The 17,936-nt window shown below is 43.9% G+C and overlaps 1 protein-coding gene across 1 annotated transcript in view; it reads right to left on the bottom strand.

The window, feature by feature from the left end:
- Positions 1 to 17,936, bottom strand: part of ABCA12 (ATP binding cassette subfamily A member 12) — a 114,076-nt gene that overhangs the window by 77,066 nt on the left and 19,074 nt on the right. Inside the window, exon 6 of the mRNA XM_074872358.1 lies at positions 5,441 to 5,534. Coding sequence (XP_074728459.1) covers positions 5,441 to 5,534 — 94 coding nt within the window. The remainder of the gene's footprint in view (positions 1 to 5,440; positions 5,535 to 17,936) is intronic.

Raw genomic sequence — 17,936 nt, 5'->3', positions numbered from 1 at the left:
TAAAGGAAAAGGAGGAGTGGGACTGCTCCATCACAGGCAAATGGTGAAAGAGAGCTGGGAGACTGATGTGTGCTTGTCTGTATACATTGTAGGTTGAACCCTTGGGGTGGATTATGTCTTGCATAAATATCCATGACTTACGCAAATGGATGGAGTGGCCTGTGTAGCTGAGCCACCATCTCAACTCCCTGTAATTAGCATGGGAACCTACTAGTTTTTCCACACTACTGGGAAAAGAGATGAGTTCAGATCCTTCCAACTATGAAGCGAATTCCTTTAAAGTGCAAGCATCTTTTCAGAGCTTTCTCCTCTCCAGGGTGGTATCTCAGAGGAAGTACAGTGCTGTGGCCCCACTTACTCCATGCCATCTGATCTCACATGTGGCTGCCACAGCCACCGCTCACCGGGAGAGCTAACCCAGCTCAAAGCCTTTCTCTGTTAACTATGGGACAAAGTTAGTGTAAGGGTTTCTGCATCGGAGCAACACGCTGGGATTGAGGCAGAATTGAACTGCCAGAGTTAAAAGTGGTTTGAGGACCTTAGTTACACAGTTATGCAGACCCACAGGGCAGGAGCCCCCTGAACTCATCTACCAGCACACTGCTGCAACAGCCAGGGGGGCAGAGACACGCACGGGTGATAAGGACAGAGGGCGAGAGGCACCGCCTGCCATGCACGTGGCAGAACAGTCACCTCCCACATCGCAACCAGCTGCCTAACCCGCTTTCCCAGTGGTATGGGAAAGGGGATACCATCTGCATTTATCCTTTTCTTTTAAGCAATACAGAGCATCCTCCTTCTTTTTCTGACACTGCTGATCTGGGTAACTCATGCCTCAGTTACCTCTAACATGATAACAGTGCTCAGCACAGAAGTCACAGGAAAGGTATGTCTTCAGGTGCAACAAGGCACAGCCTCTCTCCTAAAGCATCTCAGATCTCTGCTCCGGGATTCATACTGATTTTTCCACTCAATTCTGGACCTGTTCAAATCCTAGCTACCGATCACTGTAAGACTGAATGGAGCTCAGAGACCCTCCTATCCTGGGCCCTCTCCCAGGAGCACTGGAGCCAAGAATGAGAGCAGAGTGTATCTGCTGCTATGTAGTGTTGTGCCACACAGCTCTGGCTCTAATCTAGACCTAAACAGCTATGCTGGTACTGGCAAACAGTCTAGTGCTCAACTCTTAGGATATTCCCCCAGAATATTGGCTGCAAAGAGCAGCCTTGCAGAGCACTCTGCTACTGAGTCTATCATGAGTGTCTCCAAGTGAATGCAATACACCCTGCAGGCATCTCCACGATGGTCATGAAATCTGGGTGGAAATTCTGGGCAGAGGTGAAGGGTAAGATGTATTTCATTGAGAAGAGTTCAGGCAACGAATTCCCTGGCAGAATTTGATGGATTTAAGACCAGACCCAAGAGCACAGCTTCTTTCAATGAAGAAGGAAAAATACCTGTGAATGAGGCATGGCTTTCACAGAGCACTGCCTGCCCCTTGGAAAGCCAGGGCAGGGGGCAGAGCCCTGGGTCTAACAGGAGGGCAAGGTTTCTACAGCATCTTCTCTGTAGTGCTGAAGAGCAGGGTTTCTGAATGAGTGGACACACCCAAAAGAGCTTATACAGAGAATAAGGATGAGGTCAAACTGACAGGAGGGGAAAGAAGGCGAACAGAAAAGGAAGAAAGCGGGTGGGGAGGGCGTGACTGGGTGTGACAGTGCTAGTTAAAGCAAGGAGCATAATCAGGCTTCTCTGTAGACTGAGTGGGTTGAGCCCTGAGGGACAGACTGTATCTCATACACAATTCCCATACCTTGCGAAAACCTGCAGTGATGGAAAGGGACTTTTGTCCCTACTCACTCTAGAAAACAGGTGATACAGGCACAAAAGACTGGAAGATATCATCAAACCCAGTTCACTGGCTTTCACACTGTAGGCTTCCAATCCAGAGCTTCCTATCCACATGTATGCCACAGAACACATCCCAATACCTCCCAGAAAATACAAAGGCTTTAATAAAAATATCAAAAGCCACAACTGTGATGCACATAGAAAACCGGATGGGGATTTTGTGTGGTTAGAGTCTCAGATCATCACAGGAACTGGGGATGCAGAGAGAGAGAAACCCCATTTTCATTCCTCCTGACAATAATTTTTGCTGACCTGGAAATACTTGATCAAGCGGATGCCTGAGAGAAAGAAGAGAGGTGGGTTTTTTCCTCTTAGATACTAGATGCTTTCGTTGTGAATGAAATTATATATCAGATGGATTTCAGCTCCTTGTTTGCCTCAGTTCTTAGTTTTCCTATGATCAGTCTCTTGACTGGTTACATTTATTTGGCATGTCATTTCCCTTCGGAGTTCAGTCCGGCACAAGCTCCCATTACATTAGGTGCTACATAACATAATTCAAAGCAAGCAACTTGCTCTTGCAGGAAGCTCTTGCCACTTGTTCATTCTTGACTGATATTTCCTAAGTAATTTCTCTACATAATCCTCAATCTATTCAATGTGTATTAGATGTCATTCAGAAGAACTTACTGTCTCGAATTTGAGCTGTTTTAATTGAGCAAATAATAGATTTCATGATATTTCTGTGGCCCTGAATACATGAGATAAGCTTACAGACTGAGATTTTCTCTGGGGTTATCTCTAAGGCTTCAAAATTCAGCATCTGAGTAGGTTATTCTACCTCTGTCATTTATCCTGTGCTTCCTGACTTTTGTCTACCTGCAATAATCTCTTGACACCAGAACTGGAAACAGCTTCTTGTCACTACTTAATGATTGTGTCTTTTAAGGCAGGCACTGGAAGTCAGCATTAAGTGGATTTTATTCCTGTTCAGAAAGAACCAAAAAAACCCTCCTGTAATGGTTTTCCTAGATGTGTCCACCCCTGACCTTTTTTTTTTTTTTTCCTATCAGAAAAGAAAGTTCCCAAATGATTTCTCTTTTGCTTTCCAAGCAAAAAGTTGATACATTTTTCCAGTTGTCAAAAAAAGAGGGTAACTGTCTAATGGCTATTCTTGTTTAACTAGAAAAGCAGAAGAAACTGGTTGTTAGATGCTCTAGTCAATGTCCTTCTCCATCCCCTTATGATTCTTAGATGGTCTCTGAACATCTGGATGTTCAGATATACACCACAAGAATATACAAAAATTTACACAAACAAGAATACACCACAATCATTATTTTCCACCATAAAACCTCCCTTGCAATAGAGAGCTCCTATCATCCACTTCTAAGAGAGACACACCTACTTGCATACCTACTGAGACTTGTCCCAGAATAGAATTCATCTATGGAAGAAAAGGGAACTAGTCCAAAGATACTGCCCAATCTTCCCCTTCCCTGCAAAGCACAACTGATGGAGCTACGTGCTGTTCCTAAGAAAATGCCTTCCAATACATTAATTCAGAGATGCAACCATCCAGAGCAAACATGCTCCAACTAAATATACCTGCAAACTAATAGCCATGTAGAGTAAAAGAATAAATATTTTACCATCCAGCTGGCTCTCTTGACACTCACCCGATTTATCAGGGACAGGAAGTAAAACCGATAGAGCAGTGTGGGAGGACTGCCATTTCTACACTTGGCAACATCTGGGGTTTTCACAAAATACATGTCCTGTCTTGCCTGCTCCAACTGGTTCAAGGGGATTTGAGAGAATTGAAAGTATGTAACATGCCTAAAGAGGCCTTTTGCTGGCAGCAGATGGGCTTGGGGTTAAAAGACCACCCTAACACGTGAAGAATGTCTTTCTCCATTAAAGACTTCCTGTGATACTTTCAGAAAGTTACTTACTCTGGCTACCCATCCCTGTCTACAAAATGAGGTATACAAACCTTTAGTCAGATTAGGCTGCAAGCTCTCTGGGACAAGGGCTATCCTAATGGTATATCCAGTATTTGTCACGATGTGGCCCTTTCTCACACATTATACAGAAACAAAGACATTTTAATCACAGAATCACACATGTCACTGGATCAAACATTTCCAGTGCACACACGTCATCCAATATCGATCTCTCACAACCACATTTTACACATCTTATAGCTACAAACTGTGGAAGTCAACGGCTTCTCCTCACTGCTACCAAAGTCTGTCTGTCTCTCCCCCTGCATTGGTCTCCTCACCCCAAATATAAAAATCCAACATTGCCCATGCCAGGGCTTCCTACTTGTCGAGTTGATGACACCCTGATGCAGGTCATCCATGGTGGTGTCTCTCCTATGAATCAGGTGTTGCAAATCTTTTAGTAAGGGTAATTTGTGAGGGCCTATTCCTACCCTGTGCTGGGAAACTATGGTGCTCACTAATAGCTCTCTGCACAGCTCTGTGCTGCAGCACATCAATGTGATTCAGCAGACCAGGTGTGCAACATGAAGGAAGAATCTTGCATGCACTTTCAGGGTCTCTGCAATAAGGGCAAGGAACCCCTCTAATGAGCAGATAATAAAGAGTGCAGCTCCATGATTGATTTCTCCCAAAACAAAGGTAGGCCATCACTGAAAAGAGGGGCCCAGCCCGTTCACCCACTCCTCTCACCTCCCTTGGGACTGCACTTGTAAGGCCATAGAGAGCAGAATCAGGGATTTGATCCAACTCAAAATTAACACTTTGGAAGGGAAAAAGGCTTCCAACTGGATAAAATCCTTGCTCTGTTTTACCATATAACTTCATGAACAAATGTGGCCAGGGTTGGGGGTATGCTTCTTCTGATGGTGATAAGGACTTACTAAATCAGTTTAAGTTTTCTAGAGCAGATTAAAGCACACTCATGCTCTGAGATGTAGACATGTTCTCCTGACCCAGGAAGCAAGGCTTGCAAGCAGAAACGACCTTCTGTAAACTCTTCACCCACTTAACCACCACCAACTCTTCACCCACCCAAATTGCTGCTCTTTGACTTGCTAGAAAGGGCTCACATACACCATCAGGTCACAGAAGCCCAACAAGTTGCTATTCTTCAGCTGAGCCTTATAGGTGCCTAAATAGGTGCTTTTTGCTTGTAGCACACACAAGGTAAAATCTTTCACGTTGACCAACCTCACATCTGTTACCTCACCTTCATAATCCCACTTGAAGCCTATGCCGTTACTCATTTTACTAAGATCTCCCCCAGCTGCCCTCTTGTCCCTCAATTTATCATGTAAATTTATATTGCTGTCTACAACAGCAGTATCTGAGTGCATCTTGATAAGACAGTTCTTTAAAGCTGTTTTCTAATTATACAACTAATTTGGAAAAAAACATAAACAGAAACAACCTCAGAGGAACACAGACATTTTATTTACAGCATGCTGCATCCCAGGAAATCTCCACTGGAAGCTACAAAGAATCAAATTTGTAAAAGTAACAAAACACATCAAATTAACACATCAGTCACTGAAATGAGAACTGAATCCCAAAGACATAAAAACAAACCAGTTACTTACAGTTTGGCTGTGGTTCTGGAGGGAATTTGAGACGGATAATGGCCAAGATTATGAAAACAACCACAGGCCAGGAAATTAAAATGAACGACCATACCTATAAAACAGCAATGAAAATATATCGGTTACGTTTGTCGTATTGATGTGTCTCAGAGCTTGTCTGGAATGTACAAGTACTACCCTAAATGAGTTATAGGATGTACTGTAAATCATGCCTGTCTTGGTATGCATACTATTAAAAGCCAAGTATTATCTATGCAGGAAGAAAAACTACGTAAGATTTCAAGAGCAAATAACAAGTCTGAAAATAACACAAGCCTTCCTGTGTTTCAGTTTGGCTGATAATTACGGGGGACAGTGTTTAGGCAGCTTTGAGACACTGCTATGTAATAGTAAAAACACACTGAGAAGTACAAGACTTTTGGATACACTGATCGCAAGATAAAAGAGCTAAATCGAGAAAGGTTGGTTTCACTTTCAGTGAATGACACTGCTCAAATGATGGGTTAAGATTACTTTGATTTGATTATACCTCAAAATTAAAGTGTTTGACAAGGGAATTGTCAAGGGTACGGCTTTTTTTTTTAACCCGAAGTTTCACTGTTCTTCACAAATAGTAGTTCAGCCTCACAGTAGAGCTGAAAGAAAGAATTTTCACAGCAGTCATTTACAAGATGGGGAGCTCAAGCATGGTGAAGGAAGGGGTTTATGAAGCTGGGTAACCAGTCAACTGGATAAGTCATATTTGAACACCAATCACAAGGATCCCTCATACGAGCTTCTGACCCCAGCAATCTAGCTTCCTGACACTTTTACATTTCCAGACTGTAGCAGTCCATATAGATGAGCTGAGATGGAAGAGAGTTGATGTAAAATTGGCCTACTATGTTGGAAAAATCATGAAATTTGTAGAGCTCTTGTCTCTGACATGAGGGTTGACCGTTTCAATGGACAAGAATGAAGAAAATACAGTCTGCTAATCGTCTAGTGTAGTAAACCAACCCAGGCAGGAGGCCCAAAGTCAGTCTTAAAACTACAAGCCTTGGAGTTTCGTAAACTAGGAAAATGCAATTATTCAAATGATCAACTGCTTTTGCACTACCTGGCTAGCCTGCTACCGTGCTTACTAGATTAGAGTTTTCCATCCATCAGTAGTTAAGCTCAAACTACTCCGTGCTGCAAAATTGCTTGTGTTATCTTCATGCCAATTTTTGAAACTGCAAAGATGTCTTTCTTCAAAATCATCCCATTCTTCATCGTTGCGTTGCTATTTTTTTCAGATCAGCACATATTACCCCAAACTGTTTTTCCAAAGTAATTCCAAGCCCATAACAGTGTTTTCATTTCCTGTAACACTTACTGAAACATAAAAACAAACCAACAGACAGACCAACAAATCCTGGAGAGCAATTCAGCTTAAAGATGGTTATTTTACAGCAACTCCATCCCTATCATCCCTGATGAGATGACACAGCCATGAAAGCAGGAGCAAAATTCATGCCCCAAAATAGACAACTGACAGACATCAAAGCACAAGGCACCTCCCCACACATCCCTCAGAGACCATACTCCTATAATTTCAGCATTCAGCAATATTTTAATTTTTACAGACAATATACTTTCTGCCTTTTATATATACACTGCCAACTTATAACGAGATTCATCACTGAAATGAACATAGTTTTCTAATTTTTTTGTATCACATGCTTTCCCTATAATCAGTCCCCAAACACGCTGTTTAACTCTGATTAATTAACATGCAAATGGTATTATTAATGTATCCTCCTTGTTTAGTACTACATAGGCTAAAATAAAATTATGGGGTAACAGCACAGAAACTGATATTAGTCAGAAGCTGCCTAAAGGAAGGGCAAGAGATCTGTCATATTCTTGGGGCACGAAATGAATACTGATTGTTTCTACTCAGGGAAACCTTTGTACCTCCCCATTTTGAGCTAAAATAGTGCTTATACTCCCCACTTTCCAGACAGCTCTTCCCTTAGTATCTCTGTCCTTTGACTTAATTGGATATAATAGTAGCTGGGCACATCAGTTGCAACATAACAGCATTCCCACTGTCCCAGGCATTTCTAGTTAACAAAACCAAGACAACCACCCTGGCCAAACTGCTTGCAAGTGGAACATGTTGACTTGAATGGAGCCATAAGCAACCTCAATTTGGCTCTTGGGACATTAAGCACTGGGATGTAGGTTGCATAATCCTTCGGTTGCTGGATTATTTCACTGCTAAAAGTAGATTTAACTGCTCAGACATTAGTATCTCTGGATGCAGGCACATTTTCTCTCCCTCCTGCCTCTGTTTAAATAACTCAAGCTGCCTAAAAGCGACAGATGGAAAGCAACAGAAGTGTAAGAGGCACCAATTTCTTCAATTCCCCTTGGTACACAGGCCAAACCTTGCTCCTGAGAAGGCTGCCACCTAAACTCATGACCATTCCTTTCTCAGCAGGAGTAACCTGTACTGAGGCACTCCCTGGCCATGGATGCAGAGCTTCAGCTAATTTCAGCAGACTGAGAGTCAAGTAAGCTGTAGCTCTCCCCATGCTGCACAGGCAGAGGCAGCCTCTCCAGGGGCTCTGCGGAGAGCTCTCAGAGGAAATAAAGTCTGAAGCAAAAGGCAAAAGAAAATGTGTTTGCCAGCCTTGGAGAGGCTGATAAACAGGGCAGGAAACCACTCGAGTCTGCAGGGGGAAGGACAGTGTGCCTGGTGTCAGACCCTTCGTGACATACCAGTCAGCCCTGGCGAGGGCAGCCAACACCCCTGAAACGGCAGGAACCACCTTCACTCGTTATCAGAAACTGAGAAACACAACAAAATGCTTCCCTCACAAAACAAGCATGCAAAAATAAAAAAAGCTTTCTAAAAGCCTGGTCTGTAAGTGAAGTCAGAATACAGAGGTAAAAAAACACAAAGCAGGTGCACAGAAAAATCAGGATTTATTTGGGAGCAGAGATCTGGGTTTACCTCCTCACACCCCTCCAGTCTAAGCAAGCAACCCCGTTTGGAGCAAGAGAGGGAAATGAAGAAGGGTTTCAGGGAATGCCTGCCATAAAATAATCAGTAGTAGCTAGATTTTTATTTTAACTGATATTTCAATTCAACAGAATTGACATTTCAACTCCACAGGAAACCAGAATTAAAGCAAGTGAGACTGTATGGTCAGAAGTACAGGCAGAGCTTAGGTTAGCATTTACTCTGGGTACACAAGAGCTGAAAGTGACCCAAACCTTCTGCTTTTAACTGTTACAATTTCTCTTGAGTAATTAGAGGTAATTTATTGGGATTCCTCTGAATCTCAGAGAAAGTCTCCACAGCTCCCACGGACGATCGCAAGGAGCCAGATAAACTCAGCACCTCTCTGAATCAGGCTCCAAAATGGAAAGGCAGGACAGGGCAGGCAAGAACAGACCTTGCAGAAGCATGAGGCCTTTCACTCCATCCTCCTATCACACCCTCCATGGCCATTTCTCTTCTGTCAACATTTTCTGCACCTGTCAAGGCTTCCACTCAACCAAAGCAAGTTTAAAAACCATCACATTTGGGTTACTAGGAAGAGGACAGGTTGCAATACAAGTCCATGAACTGCAGCATGCTCCTGCTGAAATTACAGTGCAGCTGTATTGAAACCAGACTGGGACGAAACTACTGGGCAGGCTTGGCCTGGACACGCAATGCCACCCAAAGGAATATTTGCCTCCCTGCTGCTGCTGCAGTACAGATTGCTCTCCAGACATTGCTGGAATTGGTTCATCTTTTGGGAAGAAAGACCATTTGAGGTGTTTGATTTGCAACACACTGGACTGCACTGGAAATCTGTCCTATCTGCATCTCTCAGAGCTACCTTTTCCTTTGTCCATCCTTTACAAATGGCTCTCTATAAGGGTACCGCCCATCACCCCCAAATCCCAGAGACTCCTTGGAGGCTATACACCAACCGTGGGGTCTTTTCACATGGGACCAGATACGGAACTGTAGCTTTAATTCAAGTCTGCCCATGAGTTTAGTTTGCACATGGTTTTGTTTGCATGGACCACTGCCCTGAGGGAACAACAGTGGCATCCGTGGTACTCAGTCTGGACTTCCGAGCCCTCAATGCATGAGCTTCAAGGCAAGACCCAATCACTTTGGCTTAAAAAGACCCACCTTCACTTCCATGCCATTCCCTTACTTCCCTCTGCCTCTATCACCAGCCTTCAAAATATTTTAGTACTGTGACCTTCCTTTCCTGTAGTGCCCCCTTTGCTCCTCAGCTCCTGTGATTTCCAGGTTGCCCCTCCTCTACTACTTTGTTTTCACACTCACCGGCTGCCTCTTGACACTCAGCCAGTTCTTCCACAGCAGGATCCTCAAGTGCTGAGAGAGCGCAGCCATCCTTGGCTGACCCAGCTGAAAGTGAACGGGCTGCGTATTCTTCCTCCCCAGGCTTAGGAGGCAAAAGCGGAGGCTCTAACCCAAAGGGGCATCCAGTGTCCAATATCCAAGCCTCTGCCTCTTCCCCACAGCATAGCTCTGTAGCAGCTACTTCATCCACTTGTGGCTGCTGTACTCCCAGTAACCGTAGCTCTTGTCCTCACAGCAATTCAACAGGTTATTCTTCTCCAGGCAGGCAGGCAGACGCAGCAGCCTGCCTCCACTTGTGTTAATTACAATATCCAGCCTCTCCTGGCTGCTCGTTATTCAAGCCCTAACCGATAAAATGGATAGCATTCCAAAAAGATGCTTCTGCTTAAACAAAAGGTGATGCATGCCTCCTCCTCCTCCCTGTGATGAAACTGCCTGCCTGCCCACACACCGCTTCTGCTGGAGAGGTGTCATCAACAGCAGAGTTAGGCCGCTTGCCAGGCCAGTCCGACTTCCCCGAGTTTGCAGGGAATAGCTGGGAAGAAGAAAGCATCCACAGCATGCGTCTTCCTGGCATTGCTGATTTGGAATTAGGTTTTTTAATACTTTTGACTGTCTGAATTAAATCTAACCATCCAGAGAAATTAAATGAAAGAGTTAAAAATATATATAAATTAAAATCTCAGGGATAGATCTAATTGCTCAGTTTCCTGCATCTTCCCTTTCCTCCAAGAGGTCAGTCCTGGGGTTCTCACTGATTGAATTCAATATAACACAGAAAATCCACTGGGAATGGGATTGCAGAATCAGACCCCACAAAGATTTCAGAACACTAATGTAGCTTGAGCACTGTTATTATTCAAATGATCACTGAATTCTTCAAGCTAGCACTAAGACATCTAAAAAAAACAGCTAGAGATGAAAGGAAAGAGTAAACTGCAGGTACGGAGGGAAGCAATGACAGCAGAGGGGACTGATCATGGCACCAAGGACTATAACAAATCTGAGTTTTGAAACCTGATACAGACTTGTTTAATGAGTTCTGGTCATCCAGCAGAGCTCTGGTCCCCCTCAGGAGAGGAGCACGACACTCAAGTACCCCATCTGCTAACACTGAGATCATCCTCAAAGTACCTAGGCAAGCCATGGAAGACTTCACTGCTCTCAGCATATTTCATAAAAGAGATCAAAAAAGATTCTCCTACATGGCATTTCTTCCAGCCACAAACTTTGTTCCTCAAAAATGAAAAACATCTTGAATGCATCCTTGCCAAATTTCACCCAGGGACAAAAGTGGAGGTGGCAGCCCTGCCATCCACAATGATCTTGGAGCAGAGGAGCTTTGATCTAAGGGTTGTAAAAAGCACTGAGTGAGAATAAGAGAGAGGGGGAGAGAGAGATGTGGTACTCAGTGAAGAGAAGCAGCTTCACTGGATTGGTTAGGAAATACTTCAAAGGCGGGAATAGCAACAGAGATGGAGCAGTCCCAGCCCCACATACCTTCAGTCTAAATAGATTGGACATTCCAATGATGGGAGTGGAGCTGGAGCTAAAATGAGCCTAAAAGGCTTCCCTGGTATAGTTTTGATAGCGATGGGAAGAAACCCAAACATCTAACCTCCCAGCTCTACATTCACATTTTTTTCTACCAAATGCCCGTAGGAGAGAAAGGGATCTCATTTGGGTCTGTGAGTTGAGAACAAGCACTGCTCCTCAGGACACTGTTCTAGTTCAGCTACATGTAAGAGGCACAGCCAGATTCACTGCATTTGGTCCACAGACCATTTGTAAACTTGCTTCACTTCCTCTCTGGGACTGTAAAAAGAAATCCAAATATAGATAATTCTGCTCTGAGGGGGTAAGAGAGAAGAAATTTATAATTTCACCATTCACTGCTTTGCCAAGGTCTTTTAAGGCAAGCGTCTGATTGCTTCTTTTTGGTATTCAGTCAAACAACTGTTTCAAAAGAACACTGTGATTTGGATAATAATTTTCCCAAGCAAATGCACATCCTTACTTCCTTTATGAACTGAGTCAACAAACATTCCCCTTGGGAAGTACCCAAAGGATAATTTGTTCGAGTTCACCACTGTAAAACCAGAATAACTCAATGTCAGTTGGCTCCCAGAGCACCTGCACTCAACTCCCCACACACCATGCTGTTCCAGTTCGAGAACACAAGATGAGAACTTTATTAATCCACTATACCTTTTTGCCTTTTTAATTCCTTTACTTAACAATTCCTGCAGATGGCACAGGAGGCTGTGCAACTACATGGCCACTCCTGGACAAAGTGACCAGAGCTGACAGATGTCCCAGTGACAATGCAAATGTGCATATAGGCAGAGGGGGAGAGGAGGGAAAGGCCAAATTCTTCCTTCTCCCAGTGAATCCTCAGTTGGTTTATTCCTGTGGTTGAAGAACTAGGGCTCTTCTGGGCTGAAGGGCAAATTGTTGGTTAAGATCACAGGAAAGAAAAGCAGAATCTGCTTCTGTGACCGTGAAGCTGAGGAAACCCTCTGGGAGCTCTGAATGGTGATTTCACTCAGTGCAGGTCTTCAGAGACACGACTCATCTCAAGTACTGCAGTGGTGGGTTGTAGCTCACGAAAATGCCAAGCAGGGGCTGTAGCCTCCAGGGCAAAAAACTCTCCCCATGCACCAAGAACTCACAAACTGAGACCTTTTCTTGGGACCTTCTTTGAAGTAGAGGAATTTTTACTTCAGTAAAAAGGAATGTACTCATGCTTTCCAGGTGTGCCGAGTTACCTCTATGTGAAATGAAAGCTTAGGGAAGTGATGCAAGACAGAATTGGTAAGAGAAGAGGATAAAGTCCATGAGTGAAGGATCTGCAAGAGTGCTGGACATGTGCTTCCACGAGGACATGCCCGTATGGGTCCTGCTGTATCAGGGCCAGGAGCTGTGTGTGCCACAGGCAGCAGCACTGTGCAATGCAATGGGTGGATCCAGGAATAGAGAAAACCATCCTGTGGAACAACTGCTACACAGAGCCACGCCAGGGCTGCGGGGGGCTCTCTCCAGATCGAACGCTTTGGGAGGATGAGAAGAAATGGCTGGCCATATAGTTAATGTTTCACTAGTTGCTTGGTCAAAACAACAGGTCCACACACCAGAAAGCTAACAGCACCATAAAATGCTAGCAGCCGTCTGCTCATTAACACTCTTGGCTTGGCTTTTAAACACAGGGGTAGCTGGAGCAAATCCGACAGGGCAGAATATTTATCCCCTTGAAGTCAGTGCCAGACAAGAAAGAAAAAACCTATTCTGTGGCTAACAGGTAAAAACCCAAACCAAAACACTAATCTTGCAGTGACTGCGCACGCTACGACTAACCAGCAGCAGAGACTTCCAGAGGCACACAGTGGTTAGGTGCCCTCAGGGGCCCGGAGGAGGAGACATCACACCAGCAGTGAGTGAAGCAGCCTAACCAGATTAACTACCATGCCAGAGAAATACGCGTAAAGTGGAATGAACCGAAGGAGATCTGCAAGGGGAGCAATGGGATAATGCTATGACTCATGAAGAGGCAGGACTCTGAATTTGGTACTTTCCTCTTACAGAGTTTGCAGTGTCTACTTACCAGACTTAGCTCAGGAGCAAGTCCAGACTGTGCAACAAAGGGCTTTCCTCATGGCTTGTGTAAGAGAAGATTGACTAAATGTTTGACTCTCTTGCCATAAAGATCTCAGAGATGCCATGCATAGGCTTTAGCTGTGATCTCTTATCCACAAACCCAGCCAGGCCAAGGACTGCTGAGTGAGCGGCCTTGAGCCCACACTCCTGTCTGCAAGCTGTAGGGCACTCGCAGACCAGTGCTGAGCAGATCTATCTGCTTAAAGATAAGCGCACGCTTACATCTCCTGTTAGATGGCACTTTGCTAAGGTCGCAGGCACTAGCAAGGTGCTACAAAATACAAGCGTCACCATTTCTACCAGAACAGAGCAAGAAAAGCCTTCATACAATGGGTACAATTAATTTTCAGCTCAAAGCCCTTGGCTGCTCATTTCCATGCAGCAGCCCTCTATCAAAGGGCGGGCCTTCAAACCAAGCCCAGATTTTAGGATGCTCTGAAACCAGAATGAGTAGGAATCAAAGAACATCACATGCCCTTGCAGCACCGATGAAGGTAAAATTTAAAAGTCTATGGCCAACTTAAAACACTGCCTTCTTCACAGCTAGAGAAGCAGTTGCCTGAGGACTTGACAGCATTAGGGCACACAGTTCACAGTGCTGGATGATGCCGAAATGGCGTAAGACTTGAGCTAACTGGAACACCACTTGCTAAATAATAAAAAAGGCTTTTGTTAAGCAGCTCACAGTATTCCCCAATGAGGGACTGCACATACTCTCTGGGTTGATCCAAATTCCTTCCAAAGGCATGGCAGGAGCCTAGAAATGTAGATTCCTCCACATTTCCTGCGTGCCTAATTTCAGACAGCTGAACAAGGCATTGTTTTTAGAGAGATGTTCACTCAGCATTTTTGAAAAAAATCAGAACCCTCAGAAAAACTAAAATGGGCAGCAATATCTTTAGCCACTATGGAAACTGCAGGTGATGTAGCATCATCATCACAGCACCACTCTGCCACCAGCAAAGACATTTTCACAATTTATTGGTGATTTTTCTTCCCCCCATTAAAATGCATTTGCAAAACAGCCCCTCCTGGAAGCAGTTTTCCCTCCAGTGGTCCATAGTCATCAGTTACATTGGAAATACAAGGATGTTGCCACACAGGACCCACTCCAGAGAGTTCAAGAAGAACTGTGTTGCTGATTTTTGGTTCAAAGTCCTTGGCTATTAACTGCTTATTTCTACAGAGAAGCCTTGTTTCCAGGAACAAGCCCCCAAACCAAGTATGAGTTTTGGGATACTCTGATACTAGAGCAGTTAAGCACCAAAATCAAAATGCCTGAGCCTCCTGTAAGTGAATTAGAGGTACCAAAGGCTGAAAACCTTTGGGACCGGATTTTCAGAAGAGCTCATAATTGAGGTTTTTTTCCTCTTATGTCAACAACATTCTGCGAGAGCAGATTTAGTAGGGAAACACAGCTTTTGGCTTTAAAGTCATGGTGTCTCTGTTCAGAAGTGCAGTGTTACCAGCCAGCCCTTTACCTTACTCATTTGCTCCTAAGGTCACCTTCATCTACATCTGGTCCAAGCAAACCTACAGGTCCATGAATCATTTCCCATCACACCCAGCAGCTGAGGGCTTTATTTGTGGGACTCCTACACGCACACCTACCTTGCTACAGGCTGCTCACAGGCTTCATGATGCCCCTTTTCCATCAGTTACAAACTCCTGTGATACCACTCATACACAGCACTGAATCAGGATTAAAAATTTGTCAGAAAAAAGTTGTGGGCACAAGAAATGGACAGTGAAAGGCAGCTAATCCTGGTAGATCCTGGTAGTCACCAATAACCCCAGTTTAGTCTCTCCCTATTACAGTAAAAGTTCACCAGTAGAGTCATGCACCCCTTCTATTCCACCCTCTTGCTCATCAAATAAACCCAGCAACGTATAGTTCTTCAGAGTATGCATTCAAGCTCACTAACTTGGGGTCCACTGTGCTCAGTTATGCATGGTGCCTCCTTAATAAATCCCCTTCTCTCCTTTCTTATTCTTGGGGCCAGGGTCTAACTTTCAATCTACACAAACCCACTGAATCCCAAGGCTTGTAAGTGGGCATTACCTGACACAACAACTGGCATACCTGCTTCAATGCAAACTTTGCTCAAGAGCCTTGCTTCGCAAGAGCAAGCAGATGATATCACTGCAAGCTTTATTAGTATGTCCTTTAACCTTTCCTCTGGATTATCAACAATGTTAAGACCAGATCTAATGCTAAGACTTACAACAAGATATTAGACAGCTACCAGCATCCAACTTCTCTGACATTTCTCATTTATCGTTCTTTGTGCATTCAGCTAGTTTCCAATCTGTGTGGCAACATTTATGTCGTGTCGTGTGAACCTGGACAGCTAACAGATGGACTAATTAGAGATCATACTATTTATGGTTAGACTGATAACAAGGTCAAAGCAAGGTCACTGTGAAAAATGGCTTTGACTTTGCAAAGAACAATGGGTATTTTCAAGGCTGGGGACAACCGTGCTTTCCAAATGAAAGTGTCAGCAAAGCTGCCAAAAAACTCCAACAATCCAGCTTCCAAATTAAAAGGCCTGAAGACAGACTGCAAGAATAAGGAAACAGCAGATGCAAGATGCACTTGTGACAACAGCTGTATCATGAGTGTGCTGTTCTGTATGCAATGGAAACATACATTTCCTGAAAGGTTAAAATTGTATTAAGTTAAAAATTAACTATAGTCATCTGCACACGACAGGAAGATAAACCCTCAGTCGTGGATTTAGAAAAGAAGGGAGTTTCCTTTGTTCCATAATAAAAGCAAGATCAGCTTCACAGATGGTCGACTTGAAAAAGTAGAAAGAAGTAACACCGAGAGCTCTATCCTGATAGATACTGCAAGACAGAACATGAAGCCTGTATCCACAGAGCAGTGATCACCTGTACTGAAAAAAAACCAAACTACGCTCATCTTGCTTCTCCCATATAAAAATGGGACCAGCTAGCCAAGTATGCTTATGTAGGGACAGACACCTTCCACTGAACCTGAAATAGTGGGCTGAAAGACCCAAATCCATGTCTGGGTTGAGTATAGATGAGTGCAGATGATCGAACAACTGTCCAACTTGCAGAACATAGAGCAAGACATTCTTAGGAAGGTATTTAATGGTCTTGACTGCATCAGATTAAAAAAAGAGCTTCTTGTTTCAAACCTAAGGACACCACTGAAAAATAAGCTCAATGAAACCCCACCAAAACAGAGATAAAGCAAAAGTTCAACTTGTACAGAGGGTGCCACTTGATTTTATTGAGCTATTCAAAAGGCAACCAACTAGACCAAAAATCTGCTCAGTGTTATAAAGATGATCAAAGCAAAGCTTTGTTTAGCTCCAAACAATATAGAGTCTGGATATACAAGGCTGACTGTATCTGATATCAGATACTAAAAAGTCCTTGGCCAGCTGCATACCTTGCTGACAGATCATTTCAAAGCCCCAAGCAGCTTCAGCTAAAGCCCGTGAGACTTCATTGACACATGTTGAAGACCACAGAAGCCTAGCAAAATGGAAGACATCGCTAAGCTGCTGAGGTAAGAGATCTTAAAAGCAGCAACAGGAAAAAACATAAACTAAGATTATTACAGGATAATAAAACACCTACTTATAGTCCAGCTGGCTCAGATTTAGTAACTGAGTTGGAAGTAACTTTTTTCCCCCATAACTGGGACACACTCCTTCCCACACAGATTTTCTGTTACATGAACAAGCACAGGATTCTCAGTCCAGGCACTTAACATACACCTGGTTGCACATTTCTATGAAATATTTACAGGTATGATCATTTCTGTGGAGTTTATCCACCAGCATAACCAGGTTGAATTCAACCACCAGGTTTGAAAGCTAAGGGGAAAGACAAACAACCCCACAGACTCAATTTCTAGAAGCAAATAACAATCCAAAAGAGTACTCTAAGGACATGGAGTCACTACACTCCTATTTAATAGGTTTCTAGGGTGTCTATCCATCAAGTCACCTGGGTGTTATTACAAAATCAGCTAATTAAAACCACACCCTGAGATCTAAACGAGTATAGGGAGTGCTGATGAGTAATGACAAGTTACACAAGGCCTGTCAGCCTCCTATAGCTGGGAACTTGCTTGCTGTAGAAGAAAAATATGTGTTGTAATAATCTCATACAAGCACTACAGTGATGGAGGAGCATAGACAGAAGCAGAGAAGGGCTTGCTCACCTGCTTCTGAAAGCTCCTTAATTTATAGCAAAGGAAAGGTTAAAGAACCCTTTTCCCTCTTCAGGTCATTGATAAAAGACAGATGTCCCAAAAGAGGGCTTGATTCTCTGGCTCGTACAATGGAGATGGGCAATCTTCACTGAACAGGCGAGGGAGGGCGGCTCAACCTGAGGCTCAGTAATCAGCCTGGGAGAGAGTGCTCGCCCCTCCTTTCCCTAATGACTAGCACCCCATCACCCTTCCTGAGAGAAAACCGTTTGGATCACCCTTCCTGA

The sequence above is a fragment of the Strix uralensis genome, chromosome 6, assembly GCF_047716275.1.
Source record: "Strix uralensis isolate ZFMK-TIS-50842 chromosome 6, bStrUra1, whole genome shotgun sequence".
NCBI classification, from domain to species: Eukaryota; Metazoa; Chordata; class Aves; order Strigiformes; family Strigidae; genus Strix; species Strix uralensis.
The sequence above is the reverse complement of the archived record's forward strand: the minus strand, read 5'-3'. Positions and strand labels throughout refer to the sequence as shown.